At 47.7% G+C, this 15,641-nt stretch overlaps 1 protein-coding gene across 1 annotated transcript in view; it reads left to right on the top strand.

The window, feature by feature from the left end:
• The window catches only part of Dnaaf5 (dynein axonemal assembly factor 5), a 36,948-nt gene that overhangs the window by 17,339 nt on the left and 3,968 nt on the right, over nucleotides 1-15,641 (top strand). Inside the window, exons 8-11 of the mRNA XM_085683157.2 lie at nucleotides 2,822-2,990; nucleotides 5,851-5,998; nucleotides 9,593-9,743; nucleotides 14,934-15,090. Coding sequence (XP_085539283.1) covers nucleotides 2,822-2,990; nucleotides 5,851-5,998; nucleotides 9,593-9,743; nucleotides 14,934-15,090 — 625 coding nt within the window. The remainder of the gene's footprint in view (nucleotides 1-2,821; nucleotides 2,991-5,850; nucleotides 5,999-9,592; nucleotides 9,744-14,933; nucleotides 15,091-15,641) is intronic.

Here is a 15,641-nt window from a genome sequence, read left to right as displayed (position 1 = left end):
ACACCCACAGACATACACACCCACACCCATGGACGGACACACACACACACACATCTTTAACATCCCCGTGGGCCTTAAGAGCCAATGGTACCAGATGGGACTCTCAACCACCTTCATGGGCCTGCAGGAGGCCTGTGGTGCCCTGCCTGGAGGAGCCTTTCCCCCTCTTTTGTTAGGGACTTTCTCAATTCAGATTTTTCTCTTTGAAGACACCCTTTGTAGAGGGTATATGTCATATGTCATCAAAGACAGCTTGTCACTGATAGAGCTGTAAATTCTAGCAGAGTTGTGCCTGCAGGCCACAGGAAGGAAGCCAAACCCTTCAGGTCAGGAGCAGAGATGTGGCCCACTGCCCAGGCCGGGAATGTCAGGGGCTGCCTACTATATTAAATCCCAAAAGGTGGCTGTGACTCTCTGCTTTAGCTGTCCATTAGCCTTTGTGGTTGGCTTCAGAACTACCAGTGGGTTGTTTTTACCTTGAGATCTAGTCTGGGTAGGAGAACTAGAGGAGGGTGAGGGCAGCCTCCACTGAACATGGTTTTATAGTTTTGGAGATTTGGGTGGTGGTTTTATTGTGTATGTATGAGAGTAGAAGGTTCTTCATAGTTCTGGGATGGAGCCCAGGACCTTGCCTATATTAGGTATGCACTGTGCACTGACATGAATTCCTAGCCCCAATTCCCTTTAGTTTGTTGTTGTTGTTTTGGGTTTTCTGGGGGAGGGGATAGGGTTTATTATTTTAGTTATATATGTGTGTGTGTGTTTGCATGTGGGTATGAGCACAAGTGCCCCCAAAGGCCAGAGACATTGAATCCCCACAACTAAAGTAACAGATGGTTGTGAGCTACCTGACATGGGTGCTGGGACCCGAACTCAGGACCTCTGCAAGAGCTGTACATGCTCTTAGCTGTTGAACCACCTCTCTAGCAAAGCTTTTTTGTTTTTTAAACAAGGTCTTGCTATGTAACCCAAGCTGACTTTGAACTCTTGATTCTCCTTCCTCAGCCATCACTGACGGCTGAGTCACTGACAGAACTATAAATTGTAGCAGTTTCTTTTTTATTACTATTTTGTGTGTGTGTGTATGCAAGTGTGTAGGTCCCCATGTGTGCGTAGTGGCCAATGTCATTCCTCTGGCACCATCCACTCTGAGTTTTTTCTTTGTCTTTTTTTTTTCCTTTTTTTGAAAGATCTTAATGTGTGCGTGTGTGCATGAGTGCGGTACTTGCCCAGGACAGAGGAGAGCTCCAGATTCCCTTGAGCTAGAGCTGTGGGTGGATATGCCCCGCCCATCGTGAAATCTGGGAACTAAGTTTAAGTCCTCTACAGAGTAGTGTGTGCTCTTATTTGCTGAGCCATCTCTCCAACCCTACCTTGATTTTTGTTTTTGTTTGTTTATTTGACAGTCTTTTACTGGCTTACCACGTAGGCCAGGCCAGCAAGTCCTAAGAACAACACCCCTACCCCACTCCACACACGTCTTTGCCACGTCTTTGTATAGGCATACACCCCGTGCCTGGCTTCTGATGTAGGTTCTTGAGATCAGATTCAGATCTTCAAGTTTGCAAATGACTGAGCCACCCTGCTCTCCTCCCACCCTCGCAATATATTTAAAACTACTTTGCCCTTGTCCATGTGTGGTCAAGCCCCAGCTAGCATAGCCTCTGAGCATCTCAGGAGGCCACACTCATACATGTGTACACACACGCATGCATGCATACACGCACACATATATACACACAGGTGAGCTCCTGAGTTGGTGGGTTTGTGTCTCTTACTTGTGGTATAAGCAGCACAGGCAAGGCAAATCTGTATTTGAAAGTGTTGTAGAGAGGGCACCAGCCCTGATGTAGGCTGCTACAGCCTGCTGCCTGCTCTTTGGAGGCATTTGTTTTATAGCCCTTGCCTCCAGGTTTCTGTCTATCTGGTAGTTGCTACAGTCACAGACCTCAGATGACAAGAAAATCTCCGAGAATGTTAACCTTTAAAAAGTAGGCTCTAGCTGAGCGTCACCCCTCTTTAATTCCAGCACTCTGGAGGCAGAGACAGGCGGACCTCTGTGAGTTGGAGGCCACCCTGATCTACAGAGGGAGTTCCAGAATAGCCATAACTACACAAAGAAACCGTATCTCAAAATAAATAAATAAATAAAAATTGGACTCTAGGGAGTCAGTGAGGGGGCTCAGCAAGTAAAATTACATGAAGGCTGACGACCTGAGTGTTATCCCTGGAATCCAAATGGCAGAAGAAGAGAACTGACCCTTCAAGTCATCTTCTGCCTTTCACACGTGCACTGTGGTATGCATGCCCTCTCCCTGATAAAGTAAATCAGTAAATGTAAATTAAAGAGAAATTGGCCTTGAGCTAGATCTCAGTTGGTATTTACCTAGTACAATACAGGATAAATTGAGTGTGGTGGCACATACCTACAGTTCCCCACTCAGAAGGTATAGGCAGGAAGGAGTGTTAGAAATTGGAGGTCATCTCTGGCTATGTACTAAGTTTGAGACCAACCTGAACTACATAAGAGGGCTTTTTCAAAAAGCCCCCTCAAGCAGGAGAATCTCTGTGAGTCTGAGGCCAGCCTGGTCTACAAGAGCTAGTTCCAGGACAGCTAGAGCTGTTACACAGAAACCCTCTCAGTGGGAAAAAGCCCCCTCAAGCAGGAGAATCTCTGTGAGTCTGAGGCCAGCGTGGTCTACAAGAGCTAGTTCCAGGACAGCTAGAGCTGTTACACAGAAACCCTCTCAGTGGGGCAGCGGGGAGAGCCCCTCCATGAAGTATTTTAAACTGATCCCAACCTTTGTATACCCTTTTCTAGGCCCAGAACACCATGGACACTCTGGCCGAGGTGGAAGATATCCCCAGCAGTCAGGACCTGTACCGCAAGCATGTGGGTGCGCTCCTGGAGCGGCTGACGGCCTCACATGGCGAGTGGACAGTGCACTCTGTGCAGTTGCTGAAGTTCACTGTGGTGCTCACCCAGGCAGGTGAGCCTCGGGCCACTGACCTGCCCAAGGCAGGCTGCAGCTGCACCACCCTCACCATCGTGAGCCACACAACCTGGCCTTGACCCAGGCATGGTTTCTGTTTATCTTTCTTGCTCAGGATACTCTCAAACCAGTTCTGCTCCTGCCTTTGCCTCCCACATGCTGGGGTCACATGGCTTCTTTTGCAGCTTGTATTCTTCAGATACTTCTGTTTTACAGTAAAATTTAGCATCTCCAGCCACATGGGCATATGGCCCCAAGACCGCATGCCTCTCAGTTCTCATGGAGGCTCTTTGTAGAAGTGAGAAGCATTGCTTTATAATCCTTAGTGGGGTTTTATTTTTATTTTTTTATTTATTTATTTAACATTTTTAGTACCAAGTGGTCCAACTCCCTTCAAAATTCCACTTGAGCCCCCAGCTCTGTGGGGGAGAAGCTGTAGATACAACAGGCATGGCAGATGACACAGTGTCTTTTGTGTTTACACCAGAAGGTATAGTTTGCTGCAGTTCCTTAGACTATGTTCAAAAGGCAGAGGTGGCGCCTGTGGGACCGAAGAGATGGCTCAATCAAGTGCTTGTTGCACAAACATGAGGACCTGAGTTCAGTCCCCAGAGCCAGACATAAAAAGCCAGTGTGGCACTGGAGCGATGGCTCAGCACTTCAGAGCTCCTGCTACTCTTGCAGAGGACATGTGGTGGGTGGCTTCCAGTTCCAAGGGCTCCAGTGCCCTCTTCTGGCCTCTGCAGGCACCAAACACACACACAGTGCACATACATACATTCAAGGTAATCATACATACAGTAAAACAAAAGCAAATCTTTTTTAAAGGCTAGGTGCAGCATCATGTTCCTATAGTCATAGTACTGGGGAGGCAGAGATAGGAGGGTCTGTGGGGCTTGCTGATCAGCCAGTCTAGGTGACTCAGGGGGCCTTAGGTGCTGTGAGAACCTTGAAGTCATCCTCTTGCCTCCATCTCCTAAGTGCAGGGATTATATGTTTCCACCATATGCCCACTTTATCCAGTGCTGGGCTGGAACCCAGGACTCCCAAGTGTGCCAGGCAAGCACTCCAGCCATGGAGGTATAGCCCCAGCCCCTCACTGTGTGGATATCTTGAAAGGCAGTTTGCCTCTCACTGAAGTTCAAGTAGGAATGTCAGCTTCCCTCTCCTCTGCATTCCCTTTCTTCCTTTGTGAATGAAACTCCAGCTTGTGCACTTGGTTTTTATTCTGAGTGCCGGCTCATCAGCTGCAGGGCTCCAGACATCTGTCCTTTGATGTTGACAGAGTCTAAGCAAACCCTGGCACTAGTCTGTGCCGCTTGGAGCAATCCTGGCACTCGCCCATGCGGGAGGGATCCTGCTCTTCTCATTAGGCCAGCAGCTGCTTTTCCCATTGTGCTGTTTTTGTTTTCCTTCTCCCCCTCAGACCCACACAGCTTCGGGTGGACAAAGCTGTTGTTTCCTTCGCCCCCATCTCCACAGTACAGACCCTGGACATACAGGGCCTTGAAGTGGGAGATTTAGGTGACTTGGCTCGATGTCCAGTTGTAGAATTAGCAAACTGTGCCTGACTTTTAGCTAAAATACAAAGTCCAGGGTACAGCAGGGAAGTGTTCAGGGGCATGTTCTGGCATGTCAGCCATTGTATCCCAACTCAAGGCTGTATAGTTCCAGTCACCCGGCAGTGAACCCTCAAGGTGTTGCCCCTGAAGTCTTTGTGACCTGGGGGAAAGATGGGGGCGAAGAAGCAGGGTTCCATTTCTTCTCTTCCATACCATAAGGCTTGAGCAAATGGTGGGGTGCTTTCAATGACTGATTTTAGTGCATTGTTCAGATATTTCTTGACTTTTAGATTTAAGAGTTTGATAAGTAGGCCTGTGAAGATAGCTCTGTCTGTGAAGTACTTGCCTTGCCAGCTTGAGGGCTGTCCCCAGGCTCTTGTAAAAAATGCCAGGCATTTTCTTGTTTGATTTCTTTTTGAGAAAGGGTTTTTCTGCATAGCCATGGGTGTACTGGAACTTGCTGTGTAGACCAGGATGGCCCCAAACTCGGATCCACCTGCCTCTGCCTCCTGAGTGGTGGGATTAAAGGCCATGTAACCCCAGCCCATGGAGAGAGAGAGAGAGAGAGAGAGAGAGAGAGAGAGAGAAGAGCTAATCCCTGGAGTTCAGTAACCAACCAGGCTAGTCTAGTCATTAAATCTTAGACCTGTGAGAGACCCTGCTTCAAAAGAAGAAGGTGGATAGGCATTAAGGAGCAGTTGGAAGCTAAGGTATTGTCTTGAGTTCAGAGTCAGTCTGGGCTACAAAGTAAAATCCTATGTCAAAAGAAAAAGAGGACTAAAGGAATAGCTCAGCCATTAAGACCTCTCCCAGCCTGGTCTACAGAGCAAGTTCCAGGACAGCTAGGGCTACCCAGAGAAACCCTGTCTCAGAAAAGAAAGAAAAAGCCCTCTTACTGCTCTTGAAGAGCTCTGAAGTTTGTCATGTGGCTCTAAACCGCCCGTAATTCGAGCTCCAGGAGATCGTTGCTTTTGGGCTCCACAGATTTGGCAGTTATGTGCACATATCTTTAGGCACACATGCACATTATTAAAAATAATGAAGTAAAATTGTTTTTACAGAATGAATTTGGAGATTGTAAAGAGAAGCCAGATTTGTGTCTTGGTCATATGATAAGGGTCTTCTGGGGTTAATCTTTTGTTAGTGCCCTCGGCTTTTGGGAGAGCAACATGGCAGGAATGGGAGCCACAGCCCTGCGACTTGCAGGACAACTTCCCCAGCACTCCTGTCTCCTCCCCCATCAGAGAAGCTGGGCTAGCCAGCAGCTTGCTGTAGTCCTTTCCCTCTTTTTCCAGGCCCAGCTGTGGGAGAAGCACTGCAGCACGTGATTCCTACCCTCAGGACTTGTCTCCAGCCCACCACAGACCCGCACATGCGCCTGAAGCTCTTCTCTGTCCTGTCCACGATGCTGCTGAGGCCTAAGGACACTGTTGACTCTCAAGGGTAGGTCAGTCCTCGGGTCTGGGTAGAGCCCACATGAGTGTTGGCTGGGTCTCCCATCTTCCCATGCTGCCCTGGGCAGGGCCCCTGAGGGCTAAGGTGCAGGCTCCTTGGTGGTCTCTATCCCTAGCATAACTGCTAGGTAAACAGTGGGCTTGGTGAGTGCACCACAGAGACACAGACAGTAAATCAAAGTCACTGTAGGGGAGTCATTAAGATTCCATTGAGTGAGAAAGTTTTAGGGCACATTAACTATTAATGACTTCTGTATCCGCTGTTCTGTTTTAAAAGCCTTTTGGTACCTTTCAGACCTAACAGACCTGACTGAATTAGCATTGATGGTGAAGGCTTAGGGGTAGCTTTCTGTTATCTCAGAAGAGCTCAGAGGCAGCATTGCTCCAATTTTATGGCTTTGAAGTAAAGAAAAAAATTGAACAAAGAGCTTAAGAAAGAACAGGCTCTGGGTGGGTGGGGAACAACCCAGACCAGAAGCTCATCCTGGGAGAGGATGTTGAAAGTCAGAGCTGCCTGTAAGAAGACCACACACACACACACACACACACACACACACAGAGAGAGAGAGAGAGAGAAAGAGAGAGATGCACGCACACAAAATCTTGAAATACTGCTTTCCTTGGTTCACTGAACAGAATAAGATTAAAGCCATGCTGGGACCTCCCAAGACTTACCCCATGGCAGCCCTGGTTCTTGAAGTTGGAGACCTGAACACGTTAGCCCCATGTGGGCAGGGCTTCCCCGCCTCTCCCATCTCCTCCCAAATAAATCTATCATCACAGTGTGGTCAGCAAATTCTAAAGTTCCCTGTGACTTGGTCGTTCTAATCTCTCCCTTTCATACGCACTCCTACTGTGGGGCTGGCTGCCAGCCTCTCACGCTGCAGGAAGTTCTATTTCCTGCTATCTACAAAACCTCAGGGCTGAAAAGGGACCATAAAAAGGTATTAATGAGCATCTTGGCAGCAGGCCACTGAGCAGGCGTGTACACAAGAGTGGAGTGAGTGCATGGCAGCCTGGACTGCCACTGGGCTGTGGTCCTCTCCACATGCAACCCTGTATGCTGAGGAACAAGCAGCCACCCCTGACCCACAAACAGCTCCCAGGTTTGGGCTAGGTTCCCAAAGAAACACTTCAGACCTCTCGGGATGAAGTCAGTCTGGAGATTCCAATTATGCAGATGAATTACTGAGAAAATTGCTACTGTTTGGGTAGCGGTGGTTTGAAAATAACATCGTCTTGGGCTTTCTGTTGCCATGACCAAAAGAAATTTGAGGACGTATGTATCTCGCTTACACTACCAAGTAACAGTTCATCACTGAGGAATGTCAGGGCAGGAACCTGGCTTGCTCTGCCTGCTTTCTTTGGTTTTTTGAGACAGGGTTCCTCTAGCTTTGAAGCCTGTCCTGAAACTCACTCTGTAGACCAGACTGGCCTCGAACTCACAGAGATATGCCTGCCTCTGCCTCCCAAGTGCTGGGATTAAAGGTGTGTGCCACCATTGCCCAGCTACTGCCTGCTTTCTTATAGCACCCAGGACCACCAGCCCATGGGTACCACCACCCTCAATAATAAACTGGATCCTCCCTGGTCAGCCACTAATAAGATGCCTTACAGGTTTGCCTACAGCCAGATCTTATGGGGGCAGTTTTTTAGTTGTGGTCCCTTTCAGCTGACTCTAGCTTGTGTCAAGTTGACACAAAACTAGCCAGCATGAATATCGTTTGGTTTTGATTTATAGATTACAAAATGAAGAGTGAAAAGTTATCCAGGCAGGGCTCAGTCTGGCAGTGTGTGCCCCTACTAGATATTGGGGGTTCCCTACCTAGAAAAGACAGTGTTCAGCTCACAGCAGGCCAGAGTGTCAGCACCACAGCATCCTACCTGCCCTCCTTGGCCTCTCACTCTTGCCTGAGCTATTGAGATGCCTGTGAGGGAACAAAGAGGGGCTACAGAAAGCCCTCCCCAAGCTACTGCCTTTGTAAGTGGCCTTTGCTTCCGTCCCTTTGGCAGCCTTTGAGTAAATTTCATGTAAAAATTCTGGAATAGAGGACCAGTAGAATGGTTCAGTGAGTAAAGGTATTTGCCTCCAGGCCTGACAACCTGAGTCCAATGTCCAGGACACACGTGGTGGAAGAAGAAGGAAACCACTTCTTCCTGTACGTATTCTCTGACCTCTGTATGCACACTGGCACATTCCCCATCCCACATACAACAATAAACAAAAATATAATGTAAAATTTAAAACTGCAGTCACTGGCTAGGCTTGGGGATGTGGCTCAGTGGGTAGAGTGCTTCTCTGACATGCAGGAAGCCTTGGTTCCTTTTCTAGCACTGCATAAACCAGGAGTAGTGGGGCGTGCCTGTCAGCTCGGCACTCAGGAAGGGTATAACTCAGTTGGTAGAGTGCTTGCCTAGTATATAGGGTTCAATCCCCAGCACTATACAGATTGGGTGTGGTGGGACAATCCTGCAATCTCTGCACTCGGGGAAGTAGATTAGAGACGAGCAGTGGTAAGGAGAGAACTGAACAGCTGGCAAACTCTGCTCTCTGAAGAGTGAAGCCCTGACCAGTCTGTTAGGGAGGGTCTGAAAGGTGATTGTGAGCCACCTGATGAGGGTGCTGGGAACTAAACTCGGGTCTTCTGAAGGAGCAGCAATCTCTTCAGCCCCATGTCATTTCTTGCTTCCTTGGTTTTAGCAAGAGTAGATAGCAGGTTCAGTAGACAGTGACAGAGGTGCCACCTGATCCAAATGAGTGATCATGGTTGATAAAGCACTCGAGTACAGAGTCCCCCCCACCCCCAAGCCCATCAGTTTACCAGGCCACTTTGACAAGGGGCACGGGGTCAGGTCACTAAGGAGTCCTTGCCAATCTCTGTAGGCCCTGGTACTCTTTTCTTGAACGCTGGAGCACATAAAGAGCTGGGATGTCGTCGTCACCCAGCATGCCAAGCTCTTGGATTCTATCCCCAGTCATGAACTAAGGAAATTGAAACAGCTCAGTACCTGTGTGGTAATTTGAATGGCATTGGCCCCCATAAGCTCATAGGAAGTGTCACTATGTGTGTCACTGTGGGGCAGGCGTTGGTCTCTATTGCTTAAGCTTTGCTCGGTGTCACAGTCTACTTCTTATTGCCTTCTGATGAAGATGTAGCCAGTACCTTGTCTGCCTGCAGGCCACCAGGATCCCTGGCATGATAATAATGGATTAGACCTCTGAAACTGTAAGCTGCCACCTCAACTTAAATGTTTTCCTTTCTAAGATTTGCCACGTTCATGGTGTCTCTTCACACCGCAATAGAAACCTTAAGACATTCTCAGTTGAGTGTGTGCAAGTCAAGTCATCCTAGTTAGCTTTCGTGGTTCACCTGCTCCCCTTCCTTGCTGATCTCACAGACTATCAGCCTCTAGAAGAGGCCCCCAACTGTTGGTTGGAACGTCTCCATAAGTTTGTGCTCTTTGGCCTTGGTCTCCTCATGTGCCTCTCATCTGACCTCCATAAACAGTCTAGTTCCATTTCCAAACTGCAGCTACTTCGGAGTAGCTTGTGTGTTCTTCCTCACTTGCCATCTTGTTCCAGACAGTTCCATGGCTACTTGGAGATGGTAGTGAATGACATCCTAGCCCCCAACCTGCAGTGGCATGCAGGGAGGACGGCTGCAGCCATCCGGACAGCTGCCGTATCCTGTCTGTGGGCACTCACCAGCAGTGACATCCTATTGGCCAAGCAGGTAAGGACTTCTGTGACCATCCCAGTTGTCTGTCCTTGTGACTGACTACCAAGTGACCATGTAGAGCTGAGACCTGGAGGTCAGGTCTAGCCAGGGCATACATAGGTCTTAGTGCCCTGTTTGTAACAGGCACCATCTCCTTGAAGGGTCTGGGATCTGGCCTCTCTGCCTTAGGTTCACAAACTGCCTTAGTTTCTTTCCGCTCCCCTCCCTGCCTCTCCCCCCCCCCCAACCCTACCCCAAGCTCCCCATGCTCTCAATTTACTCAGGAGATCTTGTCTTTTTCTACTTTCTACTTCCCATGTAGATTGGATCTATGTAAGTCTCTCTCAGTGTCCTCGTTGTTGTCTAAGTTCTCTGGGATTGTGATTTGTAGGCTGGCTTTTTTTGCTTTATGCTTAAAAACCATCTATGAGTGAGTACATGTGATAATTGTCTTTCTGTGTCTGGATTACCTCACTCAAAATAATGTTTTCTAGCTCCATCCATTTTCCTGCAAAATTCAGGATATCATTTTTTTCTGCTGTGTAGTACTCCCTTGTGTAAATGTACCACATTTTCCTTATCCATTTTTCAGTCAAGGGGCATTTAGGTTGTTTCCATGTTCTGGCTATGACAAACAAAGCCGCTATGAACATAGTTGAGCACATGTCCTTGTGGCTCGATTGAGCATCCTTTGGATTTATACCCAAAAGTGATATTACTGGGTCTTGAGGGGAAGGTTGTTTCCTAATTTTCTGAGAAATCACCACACTGACATCCAAAGGGGTTGTACTAGCTTGTATTCCCATCAGCAATACAGAAGTGTTCCCTTTTCCCCACAACCTTTCCAGCATAAGTTGTCATCAGTGTTTTTGATCTTGGCCATTCCTGCCTTAGTTTCTTATCTGGTTGCTGTGATAGCATACCCTGACAAAGGCAACTCAGAAGAGAAGGGGCTTATCGTGGCTCACAGTAAGGTTACAGTCCATCTTGGCGGGGAAGCCAACAGAGCAGGATCTTGAAGCAGCTCGTCACATCCACAGTCAAGAAGCAGACAAGTTAGTGCCTTTAATTAGGAGGTAGAGGCAAGCAGATCTCTTGAGTTTGAAGGCAACCTAGGTAGCCAGTTCCTTCTTTATGTAGGCTGACTATATGCCAGCCAAGGTTACATAATGAGACCCTGTCTCAAACACAGAGGAAGCAGACCGCAGTGAATCATGCTGCTGCCCAGCTCCCTTTCTCCATTTTATATCGCCAGGACCACAAGACCAGGGATTGGTCCTGTCCGCAATAAAGATGGGTGTTCCCATGTCCAATATTTTTAAGGTTTTTTTCCTAATAATTAGCACCCAAAACATTTTCAGCTGGGAATTGGTCTTTGACAGATCGTGACATATTTCCACTTGCTTGTTTTGTGCTGGGTCTTCAAAAATCACATGTACTTTACAGCTGTAGTGAATTGTGGTGTGCTTCTGGCTGGCTTGTGACTGTCGGTCGTATTGGACAGTGCTAATGGTGGTGGCTAGTAGCAGATCTCAGAGTCACAACTTGGGTTTGAGTCTTAACCCACCACTTAACTTCTCTCTGCTCTGGTTATCTGTCTAAAATGCTCCTTGACTCTTTTGGCTAGTGTGAAGAATAAATGGAATTTTCCAACTAAAGCCTCAGCATGGTGTCTAATGCCGTGGGAGCTGGCCCATGTGCCAGGCACTGTTCTATAATTTACATGGTTAATACCTAGCCAGTTAGAGTGTCAGAGTTAAGGAGATGACATGCCATCATGAACATCTGAGTTTGGATCTCCAGCATTCATGGTTTGTTTTTTTTTTTTTTTGTTAAAAAAAAAAAAGCCTAATCACATGGGTCTATAACCCTAGCACCGGTTCTGCTCTTGCAGGGCACTAAAGTTTGTTGGGTTTTGTTTGTTTGTTTGTTTTGTTTTGTTTTTTGGTGTTTTTGGTTTTTTTTTGAGGCAGGGTTTCTCTGTAGCTTTGGAGTCTGTCCTGAAACTAGCTCTTGTAGATCAGGTTGGCCTCGAACTCAGAGATCTGCCTGCCTCTGCCTCCCGAGTGCTGAGAAAGTTCAGTTTCTAACACCCATGTCTGGTGGCTCACTATCACCTATAACTCCAGAGGAACTGGCACTGTCTTCTGGACTCTGAAGGCATGCACATGGTACACATATGACAAGCAGACACACACATAGAAATTGTGTGTGGAGGGGGGGGAGAATGATAATGGAAAATGCTGGTGTTGATTCCTAGTCTCCATAAGCACATGTACACACATCTGCATTGCATCTGGACACATAATGTAGCATGTATTATTAAAGACTGGTGCCAAAGCAAGTTAATATTGAATGGTCTTCCCAAAACTACGAGCTTAGGATTGGAGGTGTACCTGTCAATTTCTAGCAACACACAGACAAAATAGCGGGAGTGGCAGGCCAAACCTGCACTGCTGTTGCTATGGCTAGTGAAATAAACCAGGAGCCTGAAACTATAGAAAACTGATGCTTCTGCTTCTGCCCAGAAAAGGTGCCTTTGCCATCTCAGAACTGTTGACAGGCCTCTGCCAGCCACTCACAGTGTATGCTCGCCCCCTGCTGACAGCAGACGGTTGTTATCTAATTCTCAGAGTTGAGGAATTCCACTAACCAAATTAAAATAGAAATGGTTAGGGTGATCCAAAATTCAGAATGAAGATCTGGGCTGGGGAACGTTTGCTCATACAGACAAAACCCTCATTTGTCCTGTGATCCCTGCCCTCCTGACATGGGTGCCCTAGCCAGTCAGCCCCTGCTCTCTTGTCTGTGTCTTTATTTCACCATGAAAAGGCCCATTTCCAGGAACCCTTCTGCTTCCCTAGAAAGTGGCGCAGAAACTTGACTCTGCTCCCTGCAGATCCACTAGGTGGCAGCACAGTCATAACTGCCACAAGGTCCTTTCTCCAGAACCTTCTGCTACAGTGCCTCCTTCAGTGCAGGTGCCTGCCTTGAACTGTGACTCCAGACAAGAGGTCTGCAGCCCATCTCACATCCATATACCCTCCCCATTCCTTTCACCTCCTTAGTAAAGGTGATGCCTTCTTGGCGACACAGGAGCCCTACTCAGGCTGCTTACAGACCCTTTTAGCCTCTTTTCACTGATTCATGCCTTACCCCATCTTCGTGTAATACACAACCTTCTATATGCATCTACATGTGTTTTTATCTCCCTGGTCTGGCCCCCATTACATGCTAAGCAAATGCTTTACAGCTGAACCACGCCTCAGCCTCTCATTGGAGTTGGAGAATTCTAGGCAGGGGCTCTACCATTGAGCCATGCCTCCAGCTCCTCATTGGGGGATTCTAGACAGCCATCATCTTCTGCCTCTTGTCTCTATCACTCCCCTTCAAGAACTGCCATGCTTCACAATTTACTCTAGTAGGGCAAAGCGTTCTTTTGTTTTAGCTGTGTAAGTCTGTCTGTCTGTGTCTGTATGCATGTTCATGCCAGAAGTCAACTTCTGAATATCTATCCTGGCTAATTTTATGTCAACTTGACACAAGCTAAGGTTCTTAAGAAGAGGAAACCACGATTGAGAAAATGCTTTCTTAAGATCCAATTGTAGGGGGCTGGAGAGATGGCTCAGTGGTTAAGAGCATTGCCTTGTCTTCCAAAGGACCTGAGTTCAATTCCCAGCAACCACATGGTGGCTCACAACCATCTGTAATGAGGTCTGGTGCCCTCTTCTGGCCTGTAGGCATACACGCAGACAGAATATTGTATACATAATAAATAAATAAATTTTTTTTAAAAAAAAAAAAAAGATTCAACTGTAGCTGGGAGGTGGTGGTGCACGCCTTTAATCCCAGCACTCAGGAGGCAGAGGCAAGTGGATCTCTGAGTTCGAGGCCACCCTGGTCTACAAGAGCTAGTTCCAGGACAGACTCCAAAGCTACAGAAAAACTCTGTCTCAAAAACAAAACAAACAAACAAACAAAAAAAGATCCAACTGTAAACAGGCAAGCCTGTCGGGCATTTTCCTAATCTGTGACCAATGTGGGAGGGCCAGCCCATTATAGATGGGAACGCCCTGGCCTACTGGCCTGGGTTCTGTATGAAAGCAGGCTGAGCAAGCCAGTAACTCCTCCATGGCCTCCATGTATTAGCTACTGCCTGCAGGTTCCCTTCAGGTTTGAGTTTTGTCTCAGCTTTTCTCAATGGGTGGTAATTCAGGATAAGCCACATTAACCCTTTCCTTCCCAAGTTTGGGTTACAATGTCTCATCACAGCAATAGTAATCCTAACTAAGACAACAACAGAAGTGGTGCCTCACATGCTGTTCACCTTGTTTTCTGAGGCAGGGTCGGGTCTCTTACTGGCCTGGCACTAACCTAGCAGGTAAGCAAGGCTGGCTAACCAGAAGACCACGGGGATCATGGTTTTTCACTCTCCTGGCACTGAGAATACAGATGAGTATCACCACACACGGCCCTCACATGGGTGCTGGGGGTTGAACTTGGATCCTTGCAAGCTCTTACCGTCCGAATCATCTCTCAAGCCCCTCTTGGGTTTTTGGTTGGTTGATTGGTTGGTTTTCCCCTAGAGACAATTTTCTGTAGGCCAGGCTGTCCTAGAACTCACTGTGCAGCTGAGACTTCCCTTGAAGTACTAGGATTATAGATGGGCTGAATTGTCTGTACTTGGCATGGTCTGACCTGTCCTCCAGCACTCTCAGCCAATAGTAAATGATGCACGTGTCAGCAAGCTTGATAGCCTGAGTTTGCTTCCCAGGACCCATATTATGAAAGGAGAGAACTGACTCTTGCAAGCTGTCCTCTTGACATGTCCTACATATGTGTATTATGGCACATACATGGCTACATACATATACACATAAAGTAAACAAAACTAAAAAACAAAAGCAAACACTTGGAAGTTAGTGGCACACACCTTTAATTCCAGCACTTGGAAGGCAGAGGTAGGAGGATCTCCGTGAGTTCAAGGCCAGCCTGGTCTACAGACTGAGTTCTACGACAGCCAGGACTACACAGAAAACAACCCTGTCTCAGGGGCAGGGCGGAGATTCGAATCTACTTCTTGGTAAAATTGGGCACAGCATTCCTAACTGCATGTGTTGCGGACAGGAATGCCTGGCAGAGAGCACTGAGAAGTTCTGACAGCATGGGTAGCCAGATGTTCTCTCACCCATCTGTGGCTTGCAGGTGCAAGAGGCACAGGAGACCCTGATGCCACAAGTGCTGGCCACACTAGAGGATGATTCCCAGACCACACGCCTGGTCTCCTGCCGCATCATTAGTGTGTTCCTCAAGAACTCAGGGGATACCATGGAACCAGAGAAATTCCTCAGGGTCTATCCTGGTAAGATACTGGAGGGGGCAGGCGAGGGTGGGAGTGAGGGGGCACAGAGCTACTTAGTAACTTCTTTTGTAGTCAGACGTAGAAAATACTTGTTTGACTCCTGACTGAGTTGGCGCTGGGTATCCATATACCACAGTGACAAATGAACTAAGCAGCCCACACCAGAAGCAAGGAGAACCACTCTGGGCATTATTGGAAATGGGTCCAGGCTCTGTTTCCAGGACCACTAGGGTATAGCCCTATGTTGGGTGGGAGACTCTCCTCAGAGCAGGAACTGTGTCCAGATCCCCATTAAGAAAAAAAAAAGGTATAGAATAAGACTTCTCCCTTCTAAGTGCTAGAGAAAGCAGTCTACATGGAGCCACAGGACAGCCTTACCGCCTGCCTCCAACCAGCCTGAGCACCTAGCAAATTATAGACAGAAAATGAGGGTGTCAGAATTAACAAGATCCCAGATGGTGGCCGGAACCAGGGAGAAGTCAGGGCATCCATTAGGAGCTGACAGGGACAGTGCTAAGCAGGACATTGGACACAAGGGGAACAGATACACC

The sequence above is a fragment of the Myodes glareolus genome, chromosome 2 (genome assembly GCF_982192425.1).
Source record: "Myodes glareolus chromosome 2, mMyoGla1.1, whole genome shotgun sequence".
Lineage (NCBI taxonomy): Eukaryota > Metazoa > Chordata > Mammalia > Rodentia > Cricetidae > Myodes > Myodes glareolus.
Note: the sequence above shows the minus strand (reverse complement) of the source record. Positions and strands in the feature narration are given on the sequence as shown.